Source organism: Kogia breviceps, chromosome 1 (genome assembly GCF_026419965.1).
Source record: "Kogia breviceps isolate mKogBre1 chromosome 1, mKogBre1 haplotype 1, whole genome shotgun sequence".
Classification (NCBI taxonomy): domain Eukaryota; kingdom Metazoa; phylum Chordata; class Mammalia; order Artiodactyla; family Physeteridae; genus Kogia; species Kogia breviceps.
In genome coordinates this window covers 113,613,855-113,635,325 of record NC_081310.1, presented here as the reverse complement: position 1 = coordinate 113,635,325, position 21,471 = coordinate 113,613,855, and the positions used below count along the sequence as shown (strand labels likewise).

Sequence of the window (21,471 nt, the reverse complement as noted above, 5' to 3'; positions counted from 1 at the left end):
TAGGAATAATCTACAAGTCAATAATAAATGAGAAAATAACATGAAAACCAATGTAATGTACCTAAAGCAGTACTCTGAAGAAAATTTATAGTTTTAAAATGCATTTATTAGGGGGGAAAGTTCAAAACCAATAAACTAAGTATTCAAACCAGGAAGGCAGAAAAAGAACAGCAAAATAAACCCCCAAAAGGAAGAGATTCATAAAAGGAAGGAGAAATAAATGAAATTTAAAATAATTTGATCAATAAAACATTTTCTTTGAAAATATCTATAAAATAAACCACTGGAAAGTCTGACTGAAAAGCATAAATAACATAAAGAATGAGAAAGGAAAAATGTCAGAATAAAAATTTTAGATCAAATGGGATTGGACAACTTCATATCAACACAGTTTAAAATCTAGATGAAATGGAAAAATCTCTAGGAAAATATAAATTATTAAACTCTACTCAAAAAGAGGTAGGAAATCTGAAAAGACTAATAACCAGAGAAAAATAGAAAAGATTGTAAACAGTCAAACCCCCAAAAGGTACCAAATCCAAGTGGGACTATGGGTGAGTTCAACAAAGACTTTAAATAACTCTTCTGGAACATAAAAAGAAAAGGGAAAATTTCCCAGCTCTTTCTATACATAAACATGATCCTTCTATTCCCGGTCTATGATCCATTCTGAGCTGATTTTTGTGAAGAGTGTAAGGTCTGTGTCTAGATTCATTTTTTTTTTGCACATGGATGTCCAGTTGTTCCAGCACCATTTGTTGAAAAGATTATCTTTGTTCCATTGTATCACTTTTACTCTTTTGTCAAATATCAGTTGACTAATTTTATGTAGGTCTATTTGTAGGCTGTCTATTCTGCTCCATTGATCTATTTGTCTAGTCTTTCATCAATACCACAGTGTCTTGATTACTGTAGCTTTCTAGTAAGTCTTGAAGTTGAGTCCTCCAACTTTGTTCTTATCTTTCAATATCATGTTGGCTATTCTGGGTCTTTGGTCTCGCCATATAAACTTTATTTTTAAAAATATTTATTTTAAAAAGGAATCCAAATAGGAAAAGAAGAAGTAAAGCTGTCACTGTTTGCAGATGACATGATACTATACATAGAGAATCCTAAGGATGCTACCAGAAAACTACTAGAGCTAATCAATGAATTTAGTAAAGTTGCAGGATACAAAATTAATGCACAGAAATCTCTGGCATTCTTATACACTAATGATGAAAAATCTGAGAGTGAAATTAAGAAAACGCTCCCATTTACCATTGCAACAAAAAGAATAAAATATCTAGGAATAAACCTACCTAAGGAGACAAAAGACTTGTATGCAGAAAACTATAAGACACTGATGAAAGAAATTAAAGATGATACAAATAGGTGGAGAAATATACCATGTTCTTGGATTGGAAGAATCAACATTGTGAAAATGACTATACTACCCAAAGCAATCTACCGATTCAATGCAATCCCTATCAAATTACCACTGGCATTTTTTACAGAACTAGAACAAAAAATTTCACAATTTGTATGGAAACACAAAAGACCCCGAATAGCCAAAGCAATCTTGAGAACGAGAAATGGAGCTGGAGGAATTAGGCTCCCTGACTTCAGACTCTACTACAAGGCTACAGTAATCAAGACTGTATGGTACTGGCACAAAAACAGAAATATAGATCAATGGAACAGGATAGAGAGCCCAGAGATAAACCCACACACATATGGTCACCTTATCTTTGATAAAGGAGGGAAGGATATACAGTGGAGAAAAGACAGCCTCTTCAATAAGTGGTGCTGGGAAAACTGGACAGCTACATGTAAAAGTATGAAATTAGAACACTCCCTAACACCACACACAAAAATAAACTCAAAATGGGTTAAAGACCTAAATGTAAGGCCAAACACTATCAAACTCTTAGAGGAAAACATAGGCAGAACACTATACGACATAAATCACAGCAAGATCCTTTTTGACCCATCTCCTAGAGAAATGGAAATAAAAACACAAATAAACAAATGGGACCTAATGAAACTTAAAAGCTTTTGCACAGCAAAGGATACCATAAACAAGACCAAAAGACAACCCTCAGAATGGGAGAAAATATTTGCAAATGAAGCAACTGACAAAGGATTAATTTCCAAAATTTATAAGCAACTCATGCAGCTCAATAACAAAAAAACAAACAACCCAATCCAAAAATGGGCAGAAGAACTAAATAGACATTTCTCCAAAGAAGATATACAGATTGCTAACAAACACATGAAAGAATGCTCAACCTCATTAATCATTAGAGAAATGCAAATCAAAACTACAATGAGATATCATCTCACACCGGTCAGATTGGCCATCATCAAAAACTCTAGAAACAATAAATGCTGGAGAGGGTGTGGAGAAAAGGGAACCCTCTTGCACTGCTGGTGGGAATGTAAATTGATACAGCCGCTATGGAGAACAGTATGGAGGTTCCTTAAAAAACTACAAATAGAACTACCATATGACCCTGCAATCCCACTACTGGGAATATACCCTGAGAAAACTATAATTCAGAAAGACTCATGTACCAAAATGTTCATTGCAGCTCTATTTACAATAGCCAGGACATGGAAACAACCTAAGTGTCCATCAACAGATGAATGGATAAAGAAGATGTGGCACATATATACAATGGAATATTACTCAGCCATAAAAAGAAATGAAACTGAGTTATTTATAATGAGGTGGATGGACCTGGAGTCTGTCATACAGAGTGAAGTAAGTCAGAAGGAGAAAAACAAATACCGTATGCTAACACATATATATGGACTCTAAGGGAAAAAAATGTCATGAAGAGGTTAGTGGTAGGACGGGAATAAAACACAGACTTACTCGAGCATGGACTTGAGGATATGGGGAGGGGGAGGGGTGGGCTGTGACGAAGTGGGGGAGTGGCAGGGACATATATACACTATCAATTGTAAATTAGATAGCTGGTGGGAAGCTGCTGCATAGCACAGGGAGATCACCTCTGTGCTGTGTGACCGCCTGGGGGGGTGGGATAGGGAGGGTGGGAGAGAGGGTGATGCAAGAGGGAGGAGATGTGGGAGCATGTGTGTATGTATAACTGATTTAGTTTGTTGTAGAGGGAAAACTAACACACTATTGTAAAACAATTATACTACAATAAAGATGTTAAAAAAAAAAAAAAAAAAAAAAAAAAAAAATATTTATTTTATTTATTTGGCTGCATTGGGTCTTAGTTGTGGCATGTGGGATCTTTCATTGTGGCACAGGCTTCTCTCTAGTTGAGGCGTGTGGGTTTTCTCTCTCTATTTGTGGCATGTGGGCTCTCTAGTTGAGGCACGTGGGATAAGTAGTTGTGGCGGGCTTAGTTGTCCCATGTCATGTGGGTTCTTAGTTCCCTGATCAGGGATTGAACCCAAGACCCCTGCATTAGAAGGTAGATTCTTTACCACTGGACCACCAGAGAAGTCCCCATATAAACTTTAGAGTTAGTTTGTCAATAGCCACAAAAAAAGTTGCTGGGATTTTTACTAGGATTGCACTGGATCTATAGATCAAGTCGGGAAGAACAGATATTTTGATAATATTGTGTCTTCCTATCCATGAACATGGACTATCTCTCCATTTATTTAGTCCTTTGATTTCACTCATCAGAGTTTTGTAATTTTCTTCCTATAGATCTTGTGCATATTTTTTTAGGTTTATACCTAAGTGTTTAATTTTTTTGGATCTTAATGTAAATGGTACTATTTTTTTCTTTTTTTTTTGAGGTACACTGGCCTCTCACTGTTGTGGCCTCTTCCGTTGCGGAGCACAGGCTCCGGACGCATAGCCTCAGTGGCCATGGCTCACGGGCCCAGCTGCTCCGGGGCATGTGGGATCTTCCCAGACCGGGGCACGAACCTGTGTCCCCTGCATCAGCAGGCGGACTCTCAACCACTGCACCACCAGGGAAGCCCTGGTATTATGTTTTTAACTTCAAATTCCACTTGTTCATTAAAAGAATATAGGAAAATGATTGACTTTCATATATTAATCTGTACCCTGAAACCTCACTATAATTGCTTATTAGTTCCAGAAGTTTTTTTGTTGATTCTAATTTTCTACACAGATGATCATGTCATCTGTGGACAAAGACAATTTTATTTCTTCTTTTCCAATGTGTATACCTTCTCTTTCCTTTTCTTGTCTTGTTGCTTTAGCTAGGACTTCAAATACAATGTTGAATGGGAGTGGTGAGAAGGAATATTTTTGCCTTGTTCTTGATCTTAGTGGGAAAGAACTGGTATAATTTTTAATATTTTGGAATTTGTTGAGATTTTTCTTTGTGGAGTAATATGAGATAAATTTTTGTAAATTTAATGAATTTGAGGAAGATTAATTCTTTGGGGGCAAAATATATATTAATATATACATGTACATATATGCACATATACCTATATGTACATATACCTATGGATCAAGCTTGTTAATTAAGTTGTTCAGATTTTTCATATCATTCTTTTTCAGTTGATATAAGTCACTATTTTCCTAGAATCATAGCTCTTAGAACTGTAAGGGACCTCAAAATAATCAGATCCAGATAAGCAAAGTATTGTTATCCCATGTTATAGTTGAGACATTGGAGGCACAAAAAGATTAAGTGATTTGCCAAAAGATACCAGCTAATGAATAACAAAATGAGAATTAGAAATATAGAACATGATAAATATAATTAACACTACTGTATGTTATATATGAAAGTTGTTGAGAGTAAATCCTAAGAGTTCTCATCACAAGGAAAAAATTTTTTCTTATTTCTTTAATATTGTATCTATATGAGATGATGGATGTTCACTAAATTGTTGTGATAATCATTTAGTGTTGTACGTAAGTCACGTCATTATGTTGTACACCTTAAACTTGTCCAGTGCTGTATGTCAATTATATCTCAATAAAACTGGAAGAAAAAAATGAGTATTAGAGCCCAGGCCTTTGGAGTGAAACTATAAACAGGATGCCTGTCAGGGCAGGTGTCCATTATCCTTCCTGTCTGAAGATAGACAGCATTAAAAATGTAGATCAATGTTATATTCAAGAACTGTTGTTACTAATTAGAATGTTGACTGAATACTCAATAAGATGCCTGTGTGTTTATATTTACCTAGAAAAGTAGAAGGTGAAATCTTCATGTTGGAGATGCTACTTGAAGATTTTAAAGAGAAAATTAATAAAGGCAAATATACTTCAGCTGTCTCTCTTCCCATGAGTTCTCAAATCAACCTGGATGACTTATCATCCACATCCTCTCCATCCTCAAATGAGGTAATATAGCAGTCTACAGCCTAATATCATGCCAAGAAAAATGGTTTTTAGGTATTTATAGAATCCTAGTTAATGGAATCACTGAATTCTATCTTAACATTTCATGAAAATTTAACTTTCCAAAGGCCTATGAATCATATTATTTAAAGTGGAACCAGCTTTTAAGAATTAGAAGCTACTTTAAGCATTGGTTTTTGAAATATCTTATTGGTTTAGGATGTAACAGTGCAGCTTAAACTGATGAACTGCTAAAGAGCTATTTCTTCTGGATGAATAGTAACATTTTTTGTAGATCTTGCATGCCTGGAAGAAATAATTTTTCTTCTTAATAGTTTTGTACTATCTCTGCTACATAAAGAATAACACACTCAGTGAAAGAACCATTTCTCATGAGTCCAATTCTACATTTTCTTTCTCTCAAGTTAAATTCTTTTGGATTGTCTACATATGCAAAACCAGGAATTCAAATCAATTACCAGTGTCTTTCTATAGTACTTTTTGTAACCTCAACTATCAGAACGTTTCAGAATACATGAAAATTCTGACAAATGGAATCATCTGGATAATTGCCTTAAATTGACTGTATCTGAAGACACAGCTGGTGGCTCTTATTCAAAACTTGAATAGGTTTTTGTCAGAGTTTAGGACAGGATATTGAAGATTATATAAATGTTAGCCCTTCCAAACAAGTATGTTTGTCTCCTCAAAACACTTACCTGCCTGGCAAAATCCCATTCATTCAAGGCCCATCTTCAGAGTTAGCCTATTTCTATAATCTTAATGCATAGCCACCCACTCCAGGCAGGATTCTTCACCCCAGCCTTTGTGTCCCCATAGCATCATGTCTCATTTGTCCTTGTGCCTTTGTACCCATCTTTGTAGCCCGAACAACTGACTGAATGCCTGGTATGGAGTGAATACTCAGTATAGTAAACTTGGAGCCACTGCGGATTTAACAAATGATCCCCAAGGTTCGCAGCTGGTTCTGTCTCTAGTCCTGAACCGAAATTAGCTTTAACATGGTGTGAGCGAGCCTAGTGAGGCAGCCCGGCCTCCTGCTCAGCACTCCCCTCAGGTCTGGGTTTGCTCTTCTTAACTGGTCCCAAGTGTATAGCAACTGTTGTGAGATGATGAGGACTCTATAACTTTGTGATAAATAGCCCTGAAAAGAGAGTCTACCTCTAGTATTATCCATTCATTCAGTAAATATTTCTTGCTAAATGCTAGGCACTTTTCTAGGTATTGGGGATACAATATAAACAAGGTAGACAAACCACCTACCCTCAAGATGCTTACATTTCCATGAGGGACACATACAACGAACAGATAAAATTAATGTGGAATTACAGAATGTTAAAAGTGCTATGTAGGTGCAAGTAATAATGCATTCTTTAGGACTGTGAAGCCAGACTGCCTGGGTTCAAATATCAATATAAGCTCTGTCACTAATCAGCTTTGTGACCTTAAGAAAGTTATATAAACTCTCTGTGCCTCAGTTTCCTCCTGTATAAAGTGAGGATAATAATATCTGCCTAAGCTTCCAACTCCTCTTTAGCAAAAAGTCTTTGCAAACTGTAAAGGTCTGAACCAACGGAACTATTATGTCTACTATAATTTTGTCATTATCATTTTAGACCCAGGGGTTTTTAATCCCATTATTTCTAATTCCTTTATAATGAAATATCTCAAAGTTGGTCCCCAGACCAGCAGCACTGGCTTCACCTGGCAGCTTCTTAGAAATTTTAATGATATTATTAGGACGTTTAAATGAGTTAATATACATACTTAAAACAGGGCCTGGCTCACAGTAAGCACATTACCTGGGTGTTAGGTACTGTGACAATTGGGTGATGGGATATGACCAAAAGTAACTCACAGTGGGAGGGTAGGGTCGAGTTGAGATCTGAATTGAGTACTGGGGGATAAGAATGAGGTAGCTAGGTGAGGAGTCTGGGGAAAGGGACTCCAGGCAGGATGTGATGATGCCTTAGGGGTGGTGTGGAAATGCAGAACTGATTTTGAGTCACCTCCTGTGCGACTGCAGCCCTAATGGCAAGTCCCTCTATGCGGCTCCTCAGTTACCCAAGGAGCACCCTGGCCGTCCTGCGTGGCACCGGGGCCGTGTGGGTGAGGGGGGACGGGGCGCCACCCCCTCCCCCCAGCACAGACACAGGAGGCCCCCTCTTCCGAGGAACCTGACAGGCTGGTCCCACAGCCCAGCAAAGAGGGCAGCGACGGGCCCCTCCCGAGGGTCCGAGAAGGGAGACGTGGACTTAGACCACCACTTCCACCTCCGGGAGCCTGGCTTCCTTGGGGGCCCTCTCTCTGTAGAGACGCCCAGGGGAGGGAGGGTGGGAAAAGGGCAAGTGGTCACTTGGTCCCACTGTCCCAGGAGTGCTGAAATTAAATTCTCAGTGACTGTTCACCAGCTTAAACAAAAGCCAAATAATCCCCCAAAGTGGGGTGCCCAGGTAGCTCAAGAACTGATTCTAAAATTCAAACGGCTTTTTAAAAAAACTAGACTAACCAGATCAAATGACCATGAGGTTGTCTTCGGCTTCCGGAGTAATGTCCTGTAGCCCCGTCCTGGCTCCGCTCAGTTCATTGCCTTGGCTCTTTAACCAACCAGTATGGCTGAACATGACTCTGAAATTGGCATAATTAAGATCACTTGGCTCTTATACTAACCGGCGCCCTGGGTGTTAGCGCTGGTGAGAGCTGCCTGTATTGTTAACCCTCTCCACTCTTTCAGAACTCAGGAGAAACCTGCCTGAGGTACCTGTTCTAGATCAGGGCTTCTGCAACTGCAGCCTGCCGTGGACTCACCTGCAGATCTTACTGAAATGCTGACTTTGATTCGGTAGGTCTGGGGTGAGCCTGCAATTCTGCATTTCTAACAAGCTCCCAGATGATGTCAATGCTGCTGGTCTGGGGACCACACTTTGAGATGATTTCATTATAAAGGAATTGGAAATACTGGGATTAAAAGCCCTAGGTCTAAAATAATAATGACAAAATTATAATAAGCAATAAACAGTAATAATTCTGTTGGTTTGGAGTTTTGCTGTTTGTGTAGACTTTTTGCAGAAGAAAAATTGGAAGCTTAGAAAGGTGAAGAGATTTGCTCAGTGCAAATGACAGGAGACACTGGATTCCAGGTATCCCAGTTCAGGCGGAGGGCACCCCCCTACATTCTGCTTAATGTAAATCTGCCTTAACTGTGAAGTGCAGAGATACTCCCTGAAGGCCCAGAAGTAATCAAAGAAAACACAGGGGAAAAATGAAGCAGAAAAAAAACCTCATTATTTTTTAAATTATAAAAGCGATACAGGCTTATTGCAAAAAAATCAGAAAATAGAGAAAAGTATACAGAGGAACCTTTCACTGACAGAAAAACCATTGCTAATATTTTAGTGTATATCTGGCCTTTTTTTTTTACTCTGATACACATACACATTTTTACAAAAATGGGATCATACATGTATTAGGGTTTTTTAAAAGAATTTTTGATGTGGACCATTTTTAAAGCCTTTACTGAATTTGTTACAATATTGCTTCTGTTTTATGGCCGAGAGGCATGTGGGATCTTAGCTCCCCAGCCAGGGATTGAACCCGTGCCCCATGCATTAGAAGGCAAAGTCTTAACCACCAGACCGCCAGGGCAGTCCCCATACATGTATTGTTTTAGGATATGCTTTTTACATTTAACATTATATTGTAGGCCTCTCAAAAGTTATTGAATAAACCTACAGCTTCGTTTTTAAGGACTGCATTGTATTTCATTGTATGTGTGTACCCTGACTCATTAAAACAATCCCTTATTGATGGACATTTATTTTTTTCCACTTCTTTGATATTAGAAACACTTCTTCAGTAAAAATCATTTTATATGCAAACCTTTGGCCATAGTTGATTAGTTCCTTTGAATAAAAACCTAGGATTGCAGTTAATGGTTCAAAAGATACACAGTGAAAATTTGGATAAACTGGCCGTTAGCAAAGTTATGCCCACCAACAGTGCCTGGGAATGAAGGTGCCTTCCAGCCTGAGCCAAACCAGGGTATCTGTTTTCTTTTTCTCTCCAACCTTTGCTAAAGTGATAAATGAAAACTGATAGCTCATTGTGTTAATTTGTATTTCTTTGACTATTTGTGAAATTAACCCACTTTCATATGTCTCTTGGCCATTTCCACCACCTCTCTGACAATATCAACATTTCAACAAATGTTTGCAAAACTGAAACCACAGTTAATCTTTTTAAGAAAGGCAGACAACTTAGAAAGTAGTAAGAGCAAACACTGTTCAGAATTGAGATTTTTATCATACAAAGTTGCTCTGACAAGGGCATGAAGGAGCAGTAGCTCTGTGGTTAAGGACACAAGCATTCGGGGAAAGGCTCAAATGCCAGCTCTGTCACTCACTCGGTGTGACCTTGACGAGCTGCTTAAATTCTCTGAGCCGCAGATTATTCATCACTAAAATGGGGACGACATGTCAGGATGGTGGTAAGGGATAAAGGAGGTGATACGAGAGGTACCTGGCACAAGGAGCAATCAACAAATGGTTGTTTTTATGAATAAGAAAACACAAAAAATTAATGGATAAAAGATTAGAACTAAAAGTCACAAGTAGGAAATACAACCAATAAATAAACATATGGGGAAATGTTTATCTCCTTTAATAACAGAGGAAATGTTAATAACACAAGGAGCCACCCCTACTTTTTAAATTAACAAGAACATTTTCAAGGGATAACTCCTGATGCAGAGGAAGTTGTAGACAAACGAGCCGCCAACGTTGATGGTGCCTATGTAATTCGTACAGCTTTGGTGGAAAGCAATTAGGCCACATGTATCATCACACAAGCACTTTGGCAACCTTCGACCCAGACATTTCCTAAGGAAGTAATTCAAAATATAGAAAAAGCTGTCTGTACAATGATCCTTATTTCTCATTATTGTTTATAAATGGTGAGAAAAGTACGTTTATTTTCTATTTACATAAGGGGTAAAACCATGGTAAGGGTGGTGTCAGCCTTTTCAGTTCCATAGTGTGATTTTTTGTGTGTGTTAAACAGGGACATATAAACAATAATTTAGGCCTCTAGATAGTCCCTAAACCTTGTTTTAATTCATAGTTGAATACATTGGTTTGGAAAGGCTTTTAGACTCTGCTAACCAGTGGTCAGATTGAAGGATTTAAAAATCATCTTAAATTGGTTCATCCTCTGTTGGAGCTTGGTGTAATTTGAAACTAAAGGAAAGAGTAAACAGGGTGGGGAGAGTATTCTCTCATCTGTACTAGATTTTTAAATGTCTGGAGAAGGAAGGAAGTCAAGGCAGGGTGGAAGCTTTCTTTCTCTAAGCCCCAGGCCGTTACAGCACAGGCCCCACTGAGCTAGAAATCAGAGTGGAGGAGGCCTGAGATGGTGAGTTTGGCGCGGTCCGCGCGGCTTGCTGGGCTGTGCCTGAGCAGCCAAGGGGTGAGTCACTTCCTCGGTCACATCCACATCTGTGTGTGCTTTGTGGTGCAGGAGAAGCCTAACAATGCTTCGGGGAGGCAGGACAGTGCGGAGACGACCCGTGCAAGCTGTGCCTTCTGCCACCGGGTCCTTGAATGGTGAGGGCTTCCAGCTGCTAAATTCCCAGGGTGGGTGGGAGCCGGTCCTGGGATAGTAACTCCAGTGAGGATGGGCATCAACTAACTGAACAGGTGCCGGCAGCCACGGGCCGAGTTATAGAATCACAGACCTCAGGGCTGGACACGCAGCCCGGTCTCCCTCCCAACAGACAAATCCCTCTAGGAGCGGCTCTCAACTGCGGAGAGCATCGACCTTACCAGGGGACTTGAAAATAATGCACATGCCTCAGCCCCACCTACTGTATCAGCCTCCCCGGGGTGAAGCCCTGGTGGGAATCTTCTTAATTTTTATTTATTTATTCATTTGTTTGTTTGTTTTGGCTGAGTTGGGTCTTTGTTGCTGCGCGTGGGCTTTCTCTAGTTGCAGCGAGCGGGGGCTACTCTTCGTTGTGGTGCGTGGGCTTCTCATTGCAGCGGCTTCTCTTGTTGCCAAGCATGGGCTGTAGGCGTGTGGGCTTCAGTAGTTGTGGTTCGCGGGCTCTAGAGCGCAGGCTCAGTAGTTGCGGCGCATGGGCTTAGTTGCTCTGCAGCATGTGGGATCTTCCCAGACCAGGGCACGAACCCGTGTCTCTTGCATTGGCAGGCGGATTCTTAACCACTGTGCCACCAGGGAAGCCCGGGAAGCTTTCTTTTAAATCTCCCCCAGATGATTCTGATAGGCCTCTTGGTTAAGAATCATGACCACAGTGTATGGAGGGTGGTTTGGCCTTTAGGCTCCCTTTGAACCTTGCCCACGTGGGAGATTATTATACATCATTATGTACCAGCTTGCAGCCTCACTACTCTATCCTCACAATGAATGAAAACTTACCCTGTTGGGTCCCACCTCTGCCCCCCAATCCCACTGGAAATAAGCCTAATCCCGTGTCCCAGAGTTTACTTCTCCACATCCCTCAGCAAGAAATCTTCCAGAGGTGACAAGCTGTAAATCGGGTAAAAAGCTGTAGATGTGAAATCCTAAGGAGAAATCCTTAATGGTTTTGAAACACTCTTTGGTCAGCTGTTAGCCCACGTGGATTCAGAATCATTTATTTGAAGCTTCTATCAGTCAGCAAGAGGTGCCTCCTCCAAGCTTGAGAGGCACTGTGGACTGGAGCCAAAGCTTGGCTAATTGACCTTAGGGAAGGTGGAGAGGCAAGGAGGGAGGGGCTGTTTAGCCACCACTATTACCTGAACATTATGGATTCTAATAGAGGCAGATGACAAGGTCTGAAAGACTGAAGTTTTCTGTTGGAAAGCATGCCAGCACGGAATGAGCACTTGTCATAAGGGTCCTACTGAGTTTCCGCCCACTAAAAAAAAGAAACAGCATGGTTTTGTGGTTAAATATCCGTGTGTCATCTGGTGTGGACCATTATTTTAAACCAACATAGCCATCATCAGCTTTGACTCTCCTTTCAATACAAAGGTCACAAATGATGCCAAATCCCTGAGTCATCCCAGATCCACTATTTTTTTAATTGAATTAAAACCTAGGTTTTGACATTTTTTTTAGGTTTTAGTAAGTATAATAAAAATAGTTTGACATTTAAAAAACATTTTGATTGGGCTTCCCTGGTGGCGCAGCGGTTGCGAGTCCGCCTGGCGATGCAGGGGACGTGGGTTCGTGCCCCGGTCCGGGAAGATCCCACGTGCCGCGGAGCGGCTGGGCCCGTGAGCCATGGCCACTGAGCCTGCGTGTCCGGAGCCTGTGCTCCGCAACGGGAGAGGCCACAGCAGTGAGAGGCCCACGTACCACACACACACACAAACACACACAAAAACAAAAACCAAAAAACAAAACTAAAGCAAAGCTAGAACCTTGGTAGTCGGAGTGCATCCTAGGAGTTGAGGTCCTCGTGGGTGGGGTGGGGTCTTCGGGAGGTTTCCTTGGTAACCGTTGCTGAGGAGGGGACGCCCCGGAAGTAGGCCGAAAAAAAAAACATTTTGATTAAGCTTTCAAGGTACTAAATATTTCTCTTCCAAATTTGTAGTCTAGACCTCACAGAACCACTAAAGTAACAAGACAACGGACTAGTGTTCTAGACCACATTTTCTCTTTTATAATGAACAAGGTGGAAGGCAAAACACAACCAAGTGTAAAATCAGATCTAACAGTAGATCAACTGCTGGGGTGTGATGTGGTGATATGCATGATTTATAAATTGAAATCTTGGTAAACTATATCATCCCTGAGGAATTAATTGAACAGAGGGCTATATATACTCTTTACTCTTTTAGAAGATTAGCCTCTCTCTCAGATGGGATGTGTTCTTTATTTAGCCTACTGTTGTATGTACTGTTTGAAGGATATTTATATATATGCAGATAAATAACATATATACTACTTGTAAAATGCTTATCCCTTTATGTCTGATGCAGAATTTTGGATTTAAGAGTACACTTCAGCTATTTGGTCTTGTTGAAAAACTGTCTTCTCAAGTAGAACTGCCCTTAGCTGTTTTTGGCAAGAAGATTTTAGTGCACAAAGAAGTTTAAAAGAGGCAGAAAAAGAAAGTCATGTGTTGGACTAAACTCATTTGAGTGCCATCCAAGTTTTCCACTTTGGAGAGCAGATGTTCAAATGCCCCAGAGGAGGAGGGTGGAGACAGAAAATGAGGTGTGAGAAAATATGTGACTCATGAGGAGAGCATATTTTTCCAAGAAGTGGGAAAGGGCCTGGCTTCTCAGCCCACAACCTCACAAACTCCAAGCACGGTGCCTCTCTCCACCAGCAGCAGGCCCAGGCACAGTGGGACATGCACACATTTGCAAGCAAGGCCTGAGGCTCAAACTCCATCCCTGGGAATCAGTCTCATTCCTGACTCACTGGCTACATCCAGGACATCTTGGGCACGGAGCCCTCCACGCTAAGAATGAGCAACGTTCCCTAGGGGCTATTATAGTATTCCAGGGTCTGAGCTAGAGCTTTCTTAAGAATTGCTATCAACTAAAATTCCTTTGGAGGAGTTAGAATTTCTGTGAAGGAGGGAGACAGAAGCTACAGACAAGTCGGAGGAAGTGTCCCGGTAAATGACAATCATAGGGCGTCTTTCTGATGCCCCCTGGTGGCCTTGCACAGCTAAAATTAACCCCACATGCTCTCATAGCCTTTAGCCCCGTAGACTCTGGACAAAATCCACCTGGCTGGAATTTTTGGATCGCTCAGCTTGCGCTTATGGATCCAAAGCCACGTGATCTGGTACTGACATGTAGTACAGCTTCTTCCCCTGATAAGAGCTGATTTTGAGATAATGAATTAAACTGCAAATTTTATAATTCCATACTTCAAATTTCTATATTGTTTATGTGTATCATGACTAGATACTATCCTCAGGGAAACAAAACAGATTTACTTTTAATGTTTGGTATGCATGTTCTTTTCAGGCCAAATTGTGCTGGGTGCACTTTCTCACGGGGAAGCTCTCAGACAGGCAGGCAGAGAGGGATAGCTGTGTTGAGGATGACACGCATCCTCCATCATTCCAGGCTCTGACATAAGAAATTTCACATTTCAGTTTTACCAGACCTCTCACTATCGCTATTAGCAGTATACGAAAAGTTTGTGGGATTTTACGCACCTTTTTTAGGAAGCAAAAAATGGAGAAAAAAGGCCACAGAGGAATCAACCGTGAAAGGTTTCCTGCTGCCTTTCAAGACAAGGCACAGCACCCAGACTCAGTTCTCGGTAAGTTGAGGGGTCTGGGGCCAGTTGTCATGATCCCTCTCCTTGGGGTCCGCTCACTGCCAGCAGACCATGTGCCACGTCAAATAGCTTTACTTAGACTAGGGTGTTGCACGTTGATTATTATTATTATTGTTGTTGCTGCAAAATGTAAAGAATTAATAATGAATTGATTCAAATGAGATGTGGTCAAGCAGGTGAAAGGGCCCACACCTGTCTCTGCCTGGAGTCACAGGACTTCGTGACTCAGTCACGAGGCGGCCTCAGTTCTGCATGGCAGCCCCCCAGCATGACCCGTAATCTTCACCTGGGGAGCTCACCCGCCACGGGAGAGTTGCTGCTGACTTGTCCATACACATTTCATAGGAGCAAAGAAAGTTAGAGTGGGGAGCAGACCCAGAGAGCACCAGTGCATGGAATCCAATGATTTTTAGTCATAGGGGCCCTTCTCCAAATATAGTTTAATCAGAAAAACATCCCCTGGCAGGACTGCCCTGGGTGAGGAAGAAGTGGAGTTGAGGCCTGCTGGCTTAGGCAGCTCCTGAGAAGAAAATCAGCGCCCAAGCCTAATCTACCCAGTTTATACAGCAGGAAGCTGGGGGCCAGAGAGCTAACCAGGCTTGCTTTTTCCTTCAACTCAGTATTCTTCCTGTTGTGTCATATTTGGTTCTATTTCTTCTCTGTAGATGACACATTTTCTAATTATAATAGTAGGTTTAATTGATTGAACACTTACTGTATACCAGACACCAGAACAGAGTAGAGATTTTCAAAGTGTGGTCAGAGGGTCCCTGGGAGGCCGTGAGGTCCTCTCTTTTCTGTGCAAGAACAATATTGCAACAGACTGAATGGAGATACAGCTATAAAGTCCAGCTGCCTTCTGTTAAGCTAGATGTTTTAGAAATTTGCCAAAACGTAAAACACTGCCATTTTTCTCACTGATTCTTTTTCAAAAATAGCTATTTTTCATAAAAAATGTTATTTTGTGAACATGAAGTGGATTATTACTGTTTTTAAATGACAAAGTATTTTTTTAAATGCTTCAGTTTAAAATTCTAAAAAAAAAAAAAAAAAAAAAGCTTTGAGACTGCCCATTCAGTCTTAGGAAAATCTGAATGATTCTACACAGCAAAAATGACTTGAAATTTATAAATACCTCTCCACCCAAGCCACATTCAGTTGACTGAATTTTGTATGACAGCTCTTCTCCAATGCAAGGGGAGGGTGGATTTTTACTACAGGTATAAAAAATTTCATATATTATGATATATGATAAAAACTATAATAAGCAAAAGCTCTTTAGGGTTCTCAATTTTAAGAGTGTAAGTAAGAGTGTTCTGAAATTAAAGAACTGAGAATGGTTGACATAGACTATACATCACTTGACTATCATAATACCCCTGTAAGGTAGGAATTATTATCTTTATTTTATAGATAAGTAAATGGAGGCTTGGAGAAATTAAGTGACTTGCCAGGGTCAAAGAGCCTGGTATGTTATCTATTGCTGTGTAATGATGTATCCCAAACCTTAATGGCTCAAAATAACAAACATTTGTTATCTCATAGTTTCTGCAGGTCAGGAATTTAGGAGCCATTTAGCTGGGTGGTTCAGGTTCAGGGTCTCTCATGAAGCTGCAGTCAAGATGTTGGCCAATACTGCCATCATCTGAAGGCTTGACTAGGGCTAGACAATCTGCTTCCAAGATGGTTCACACACATGGCCACTGGCAGGAGGTCTCAGTTCCTCACCATGTGGGCCAAAAGGCTGCTTGAGTGTCATTAGGACAGGGCGGCCAGCTTCCCCCAGGCAAGTGATCCAAGAGGAAGACTGAGATGGAAGTTTCAATGTCTATTATGACCTAATTTTGGAAGTTATACACCATCATTACCACTTTATTCTAGTTGTTAGAAGCAAGTCACTAAATTGTGAGTTGTCACAATCAAGGAGAGAGGAATTAGGCTCTGTTCTTTGAAAAGCATGTTAAATAATTTGTGGACATACTGTCAACCAATATAGCCAATAAGTGGCAGAGCCAGGCTGCAAATCAGGCCTATCTGAACCCATGTCCTTTATCCTGTACAACCTTCCCAGGGTGTAGCTCCTCCTTCCTCTATTTGTAATTTCCTTGACTTCTGGATTAGAAGGCATTCAATGACTATTGACTGAGATTTGGGAAAGAAAACATCCTTCCTAGAGTTTATTCCATTCGTGATTTACACTTTGAAAGATAATGTTACAAATGAGTGTAATCATGAGTGCAGCAAGGCAGGTAGCATTGGCAGAAGCTTTGTCCCCAAGCCTTGTCTCTCCTGGAGCTAAGACGTTGCTTGGACACCCAAGTGTGATGTGCTCACCTGCTGGGCCCATGCTCCCACACTCTGGACTAACCTGGAGAACTCCACTGCCCACAGCCTGCCGAATAAGACCCAGACCTGCACCGGACACACATGCTCTCTACTGCTAGCCTCTCTGTGGTACTGATGAGGGCAAAGCTATGACTCAGGTTCCCATATGGACTTACGAACGTGATGTGAGGAAAACCATCTTTCCAATTGCCTGGATGACAAAACACAATCTCTTGGCCACCGCAGGGTCTAAGAAGAGAATGTGGATGTGTCAGGGCTAATCTGGAAAAATAACTACAAATGCAAGATCGTCTGATAATTCAGTGGATGAAATTCTCACAGATCCATCCATTCAGAGGACCTTTACTAAACACCTACACACGCTAGGCAAATCTTAAGACTTTCCTATCAGAACTGTTACCTATCAAAACATCTCTCAGTTGTCATGAGGGGAGTCCAAATGTCACCCCTAGGCTGGCAACCCCCCTTGGTAAATTTCCCCTTGGGGAAATTGAACACTCTGGGGCCTAATGCATACCTTGCACGATCAGAGCTCTACTCTCCAGAGCATATTTTAGGACTATAATTTAAAAAAACTCACACTTCCCTTGTGTAACTTGGGCTTTTTCAGGTTCTGATACAGGACTCAGCTGCTATTCTGCTTCTGGGACTGGACTGCAGGGTAATAAATGTGAGAACTGCAGCACTAAGATTCATAACTCCCAGAGAGTCTGTGGTAAAGCATCATCTAAAGGTGAGAGTGACTGGGCCGCCTCAGAAAACAAGGCATAAATGGGGACAGCTGTTGCGCCCAGGCAAAGAGTTGTATTTTAAATCTTTTCTTTTTAGAATTTCTTTACATATTCAACACCCCAGGACAGAATTTCTTTAATCACAGCAAAAGAAGTGCCTTTGCCCAGCTCCACTATTTAAATGAAAATAAAAATTCTTCACCTTGTAAGTACGTCTCCTGCAAGATCCCATCTTTGTACACAACCTAATCTCCCTGCATGGGAGACCCATATAATACCGGCTACTGCTTCCATATGGGGAGCCCCTGCCCTGTCTAGTCTGCCACCAGGTCTCCAGCACTCATCTGACACTTCCACATCCAGCCTGACACCTGGATGGCAAGAGGCTGGGCTGGGACTAGGAGATACCCAATCCTAGCAATAAAGGACTCTGAAAGTTACTAAGTGATATACCAGTGTAAGTTGGTAACAAGTCATAAATATTTGCTGAACAAGTAAGTGACTGAATAACTGCCACTATTATTGTTATTATTCAGAAGGGACAAAAGCTTTAGATCTATCCCCACTAAAATTCAGCACATAAATAGACTATTTTACACTCCTTAAACATCATATTGCTAATTTCAATGCAAAATTTTGCTGTCTTTGGAAATAACTAAAATCCCACAAACATTTATTTATAAAGATGAATAAAACATGGCTCCTTCCTCCCAAGGAGTTTACAACCTATTGAGAGAATGTAACTACTACCCAAATAAGGAAAGTTCATGGAAAAATGTGATAAGAGCTAAGAGCACAGAGTGTGCTAAGGGAACACAAAGGAGGGAAGGGAACACCCTTGTCTTGCTTCTGAACGACAGCTGTGTCTGGTTCTCTGACATCCTTTCCTCATGGGTGAGTTCATACCTTCAGAGCGCTTTCTCTCCATCACTGGGGACAGGGCACCAGAGAGAATGTTTCTGATCTTTTACAACTGCCAATGTCCAAGACTTAAGAATGGTGTTTATCTGGCTGACCTCAGCTATGTCTCCCCTACTCACCCCCAGCTGCCAGATCCTCCAGTTGGATGTGTTCTGTTGAGACGACAGTCCCTAAGACTCTGCAGAAGCAACAGGCAGATTTCTTTACTATCGCCTTGGTTTTGGGGTCTACAGCCCATGAGACCTCTTATTCCAACATACAAATGAAGAAAGCAGCTGAGTCACTTGAAATGTGATCTTGAACTCCATTAGTAAACATATAGTGGCCAAGAGGGTAGAAGTCCCAGGGAAGCATCTTTTGCTCAGTGTTAGACAAGAACCTCCAGAACGGACAGAAAATGGAGCAGGCTATTGCAGGAGGTCATGAGTCCCACCTGTAGACTGAGAGACAATGTACTTTGTCAGGATGCTGTAATCTGTGGACTATGAGAACTGGACCAGATGACCCTATGACCCTTTCCAACTCTGAATTTCTATGCTTCAAATAAAATCCACAACTATATTTGGAGGGGACCAAGGGGTTAATACTGAGCTCATTAGTGCCTCTGTTCATCATGACTTAAGTCTGGGTACAACATGACTAAATCTGGACTTTCTGACTTCTGCCCTGCCTTCCGTGTCTCTCCCTGTTCCTTTGTCAAATGGGACCCTCCTGAGGGGGAGTGAAGCCAAGCTACTAGAGACCAGTGGATATGACAGGAGAATGAAGGAGAAAGAGGAGAAGATAGAGAAGAGAGGAGGAGAGGCAGAGAAGGGGGAGAAGAGAGCCTCAGCGCCAGAGAAGGCAGATTTGTTGGCTACTGACTTTCTTCTCTTCCTTCCCCTGGCGTTCTTCTTGTCTTCCATGGTGACATTTATCTTCTTCTCTGTTTAGTCTCTATTTTCTGGAATTGTCTTAGTAACATAATTTAGTTTCTGACTCCTAGAATCCTTGCTCCTAAAGTGGAGAGGACTTCAGAAATCCATTCAGTTCAAACTCTTGGAAAATATTATCTTTCCATTTGCCAGATGAAGAAGTTGAGCCCGTAGACATGTCCAGGTCACACAGCTAGCACCAAGGGAACCTAGAGTCCTGGTCTCTTGTCTGCTAATAAAACTCCTTTTAGATGTTGAATTTCTTTTCTTGAATTCAGAATACTCAATGGCTATTTTCCATGTTCCCTAGTTTTACTTACTTAGTAAAATTTTATGAAAGACTTCATTCATACAGAAAAGTTCAGGGAATGATACCCATATATCCACCAGTTGGGGATCGTTTTTGATGCTCTGAATCTGATCACAGCTAACATTTTTCAGCTCATTCAAAACCAAAATGGATCTGTTTCCAGAGTGCAAATTCAAAATCCTCTTATGATGAATGTGAACTCATACCAGGAAAGTAAGTATGATTAACAAAATGGCTACCCATTGTTTGGATGCATGCAATGCGCTTAGTGCATTAGATCACCTGCCCAAGATCACCTAGATCATAAGTAGTAGAGCCAGGATTCAAACCTAAGTCTGGCTAATATTTCAGTCATTCAGTTATTCATTCAACAAATATTTGGGTGTAAATAGCAGGACACTGTGCAGGTGCTGAGGACACAGTGACAAAGTCAACTTCTGTCCCTGCCCTTACTTTTTTGGTAGAGGAGAAGGGGGCATACATAGTGCTTTACCTAATTTGGGGATTTAGGGAAGCTGAGTTCCAAAGGATAAGTACGAATGAAGTAGCAAGGGGATGGAGCAGTAAGAGTGAAGAACATGCCAGCCTAAGGGAGTCTTCTGGTGTGGAAAAGCCCTTGACAAGTTCAGGAACAATATAGCTGGAGTCTAAAGGAGGGAGGCGGTGGGGGAAAGTAGGGGCGGTGAGATGAGCAGGGCCAGGCTGTGCAGGGGCTTGTCGGCTGCAGAAAGGATTTCAGACCCTTAGGTATAATGGGAAGCCAATGAGATTTTTTAACCAGAGTGTTTTTTAAAGTTTTCCAGTGTTTTCAAAATCACTCTAACTACTAAGGGAGAGGGAATGGTTTAGAGGAGTCAAGGATTGGAGCACAGAGGCCAAGTAAGAGGCTAGTACAGTAATCCAGGTGGAATGATGGCAGCTTGGCCAAGGGTGGTAGAAAAGGAAAGAGAGAAGTCTAGTATTCAAGAGCTACTTAGGAGGCAGAATTGACAGTGTAGCTGAGTGACCACAGTTCAGGCTGTGTGCAGTCACACTCACTCAGTCTGAACCCCACTACCCGCTACCATAGCGCAGTGCAGTGTGTATGAATGTAGCCACTGGGGAGTTCTTGGGTTTGCGTCTTGGTTGTGTGTCCTTGGGCAGAGGGTGCACAAACTCCTCGCCCCCAACACACACACACACACACACACACACACACACACACACACACACACACACAGAGCCACTACTGAACCACAGAGTTGAGGATGGCACTTTATACAAGTATCAATGTGCTTTTGCCTTTTTTACAGTTCAGGCCTTGCTACACCCTCACCCCATTCCCACTCCTGCAGGATTTCTGAAAGCACATCCTCAAGCAACTTTACCGGTATGGAAGAAACGGAATCTGAGGTGAGGACTTAGAAAAAAACACTCTAGAATCTTTGCAGCTTGTAAGTTTGGTCTTGATGACCACAAAGCTGATGGCTTTTAAATTATTATAGTATGAGAGCATCAGAAAATGCTCTGCTAAAACAACTTGTGCTCAGCCCTAAAATAAAGACAGCCTGAACAGCCACATGGTTTGTATTATTCCTAAATTGGTTCCAAGGGATATTTTCTGGAGAAAATGTTTTGTGGGTGGTG

The 21,471-nt window shown here is 41.3% G+C and overlaps 1 protein-coding gene across 1 annotated transcript in view; it reads left to right on the top strand.

The window, feature by feature from the left end:
* Positions 1 to 21,471, top strand: part of AKNAD1 (AKNA domain containing 1) — a 52,923-nt gene that overhangs the window by 30,593 nt on the left and 859 nt on the right. Inside the window, exons 7-14 of the mRNA XM_067025512.1 lie at positions 5,143 to 5,299; positions 7,378 to 7,626; positions 10,700 to 10,917; positions 14,508 to 14,605; positions 17,580 to 17,702; positions 17,798 to 17,905; positions 19,977 to 20,058; positions 21,138 to 21,237. Of these exons, the coding sequence (XP_066881613.1) occupies positions 5,143 to 5,299; positions 7,378 to 7,626; positions 10,700 to 10,917; positions 14,508 to 14,605; positions 17,580 to 17,702; positions 17,798 to 17,905; positions 19,977 to 20,058; positions 21,138 to 21,237 (1,135 nt within the window). The remainder of the gene's footprint in view (positions 1 to 5,142; positions 5,300 to 7,377; positions 7,627 to 10,699; positions 10,918 to 14,507; positions 14,606 to 17,579; positions 17,703 to 17,797; positions 17,906 to 19,976; positions 20,059 to 21,137; positions 21,238 to 21,471) is intronic.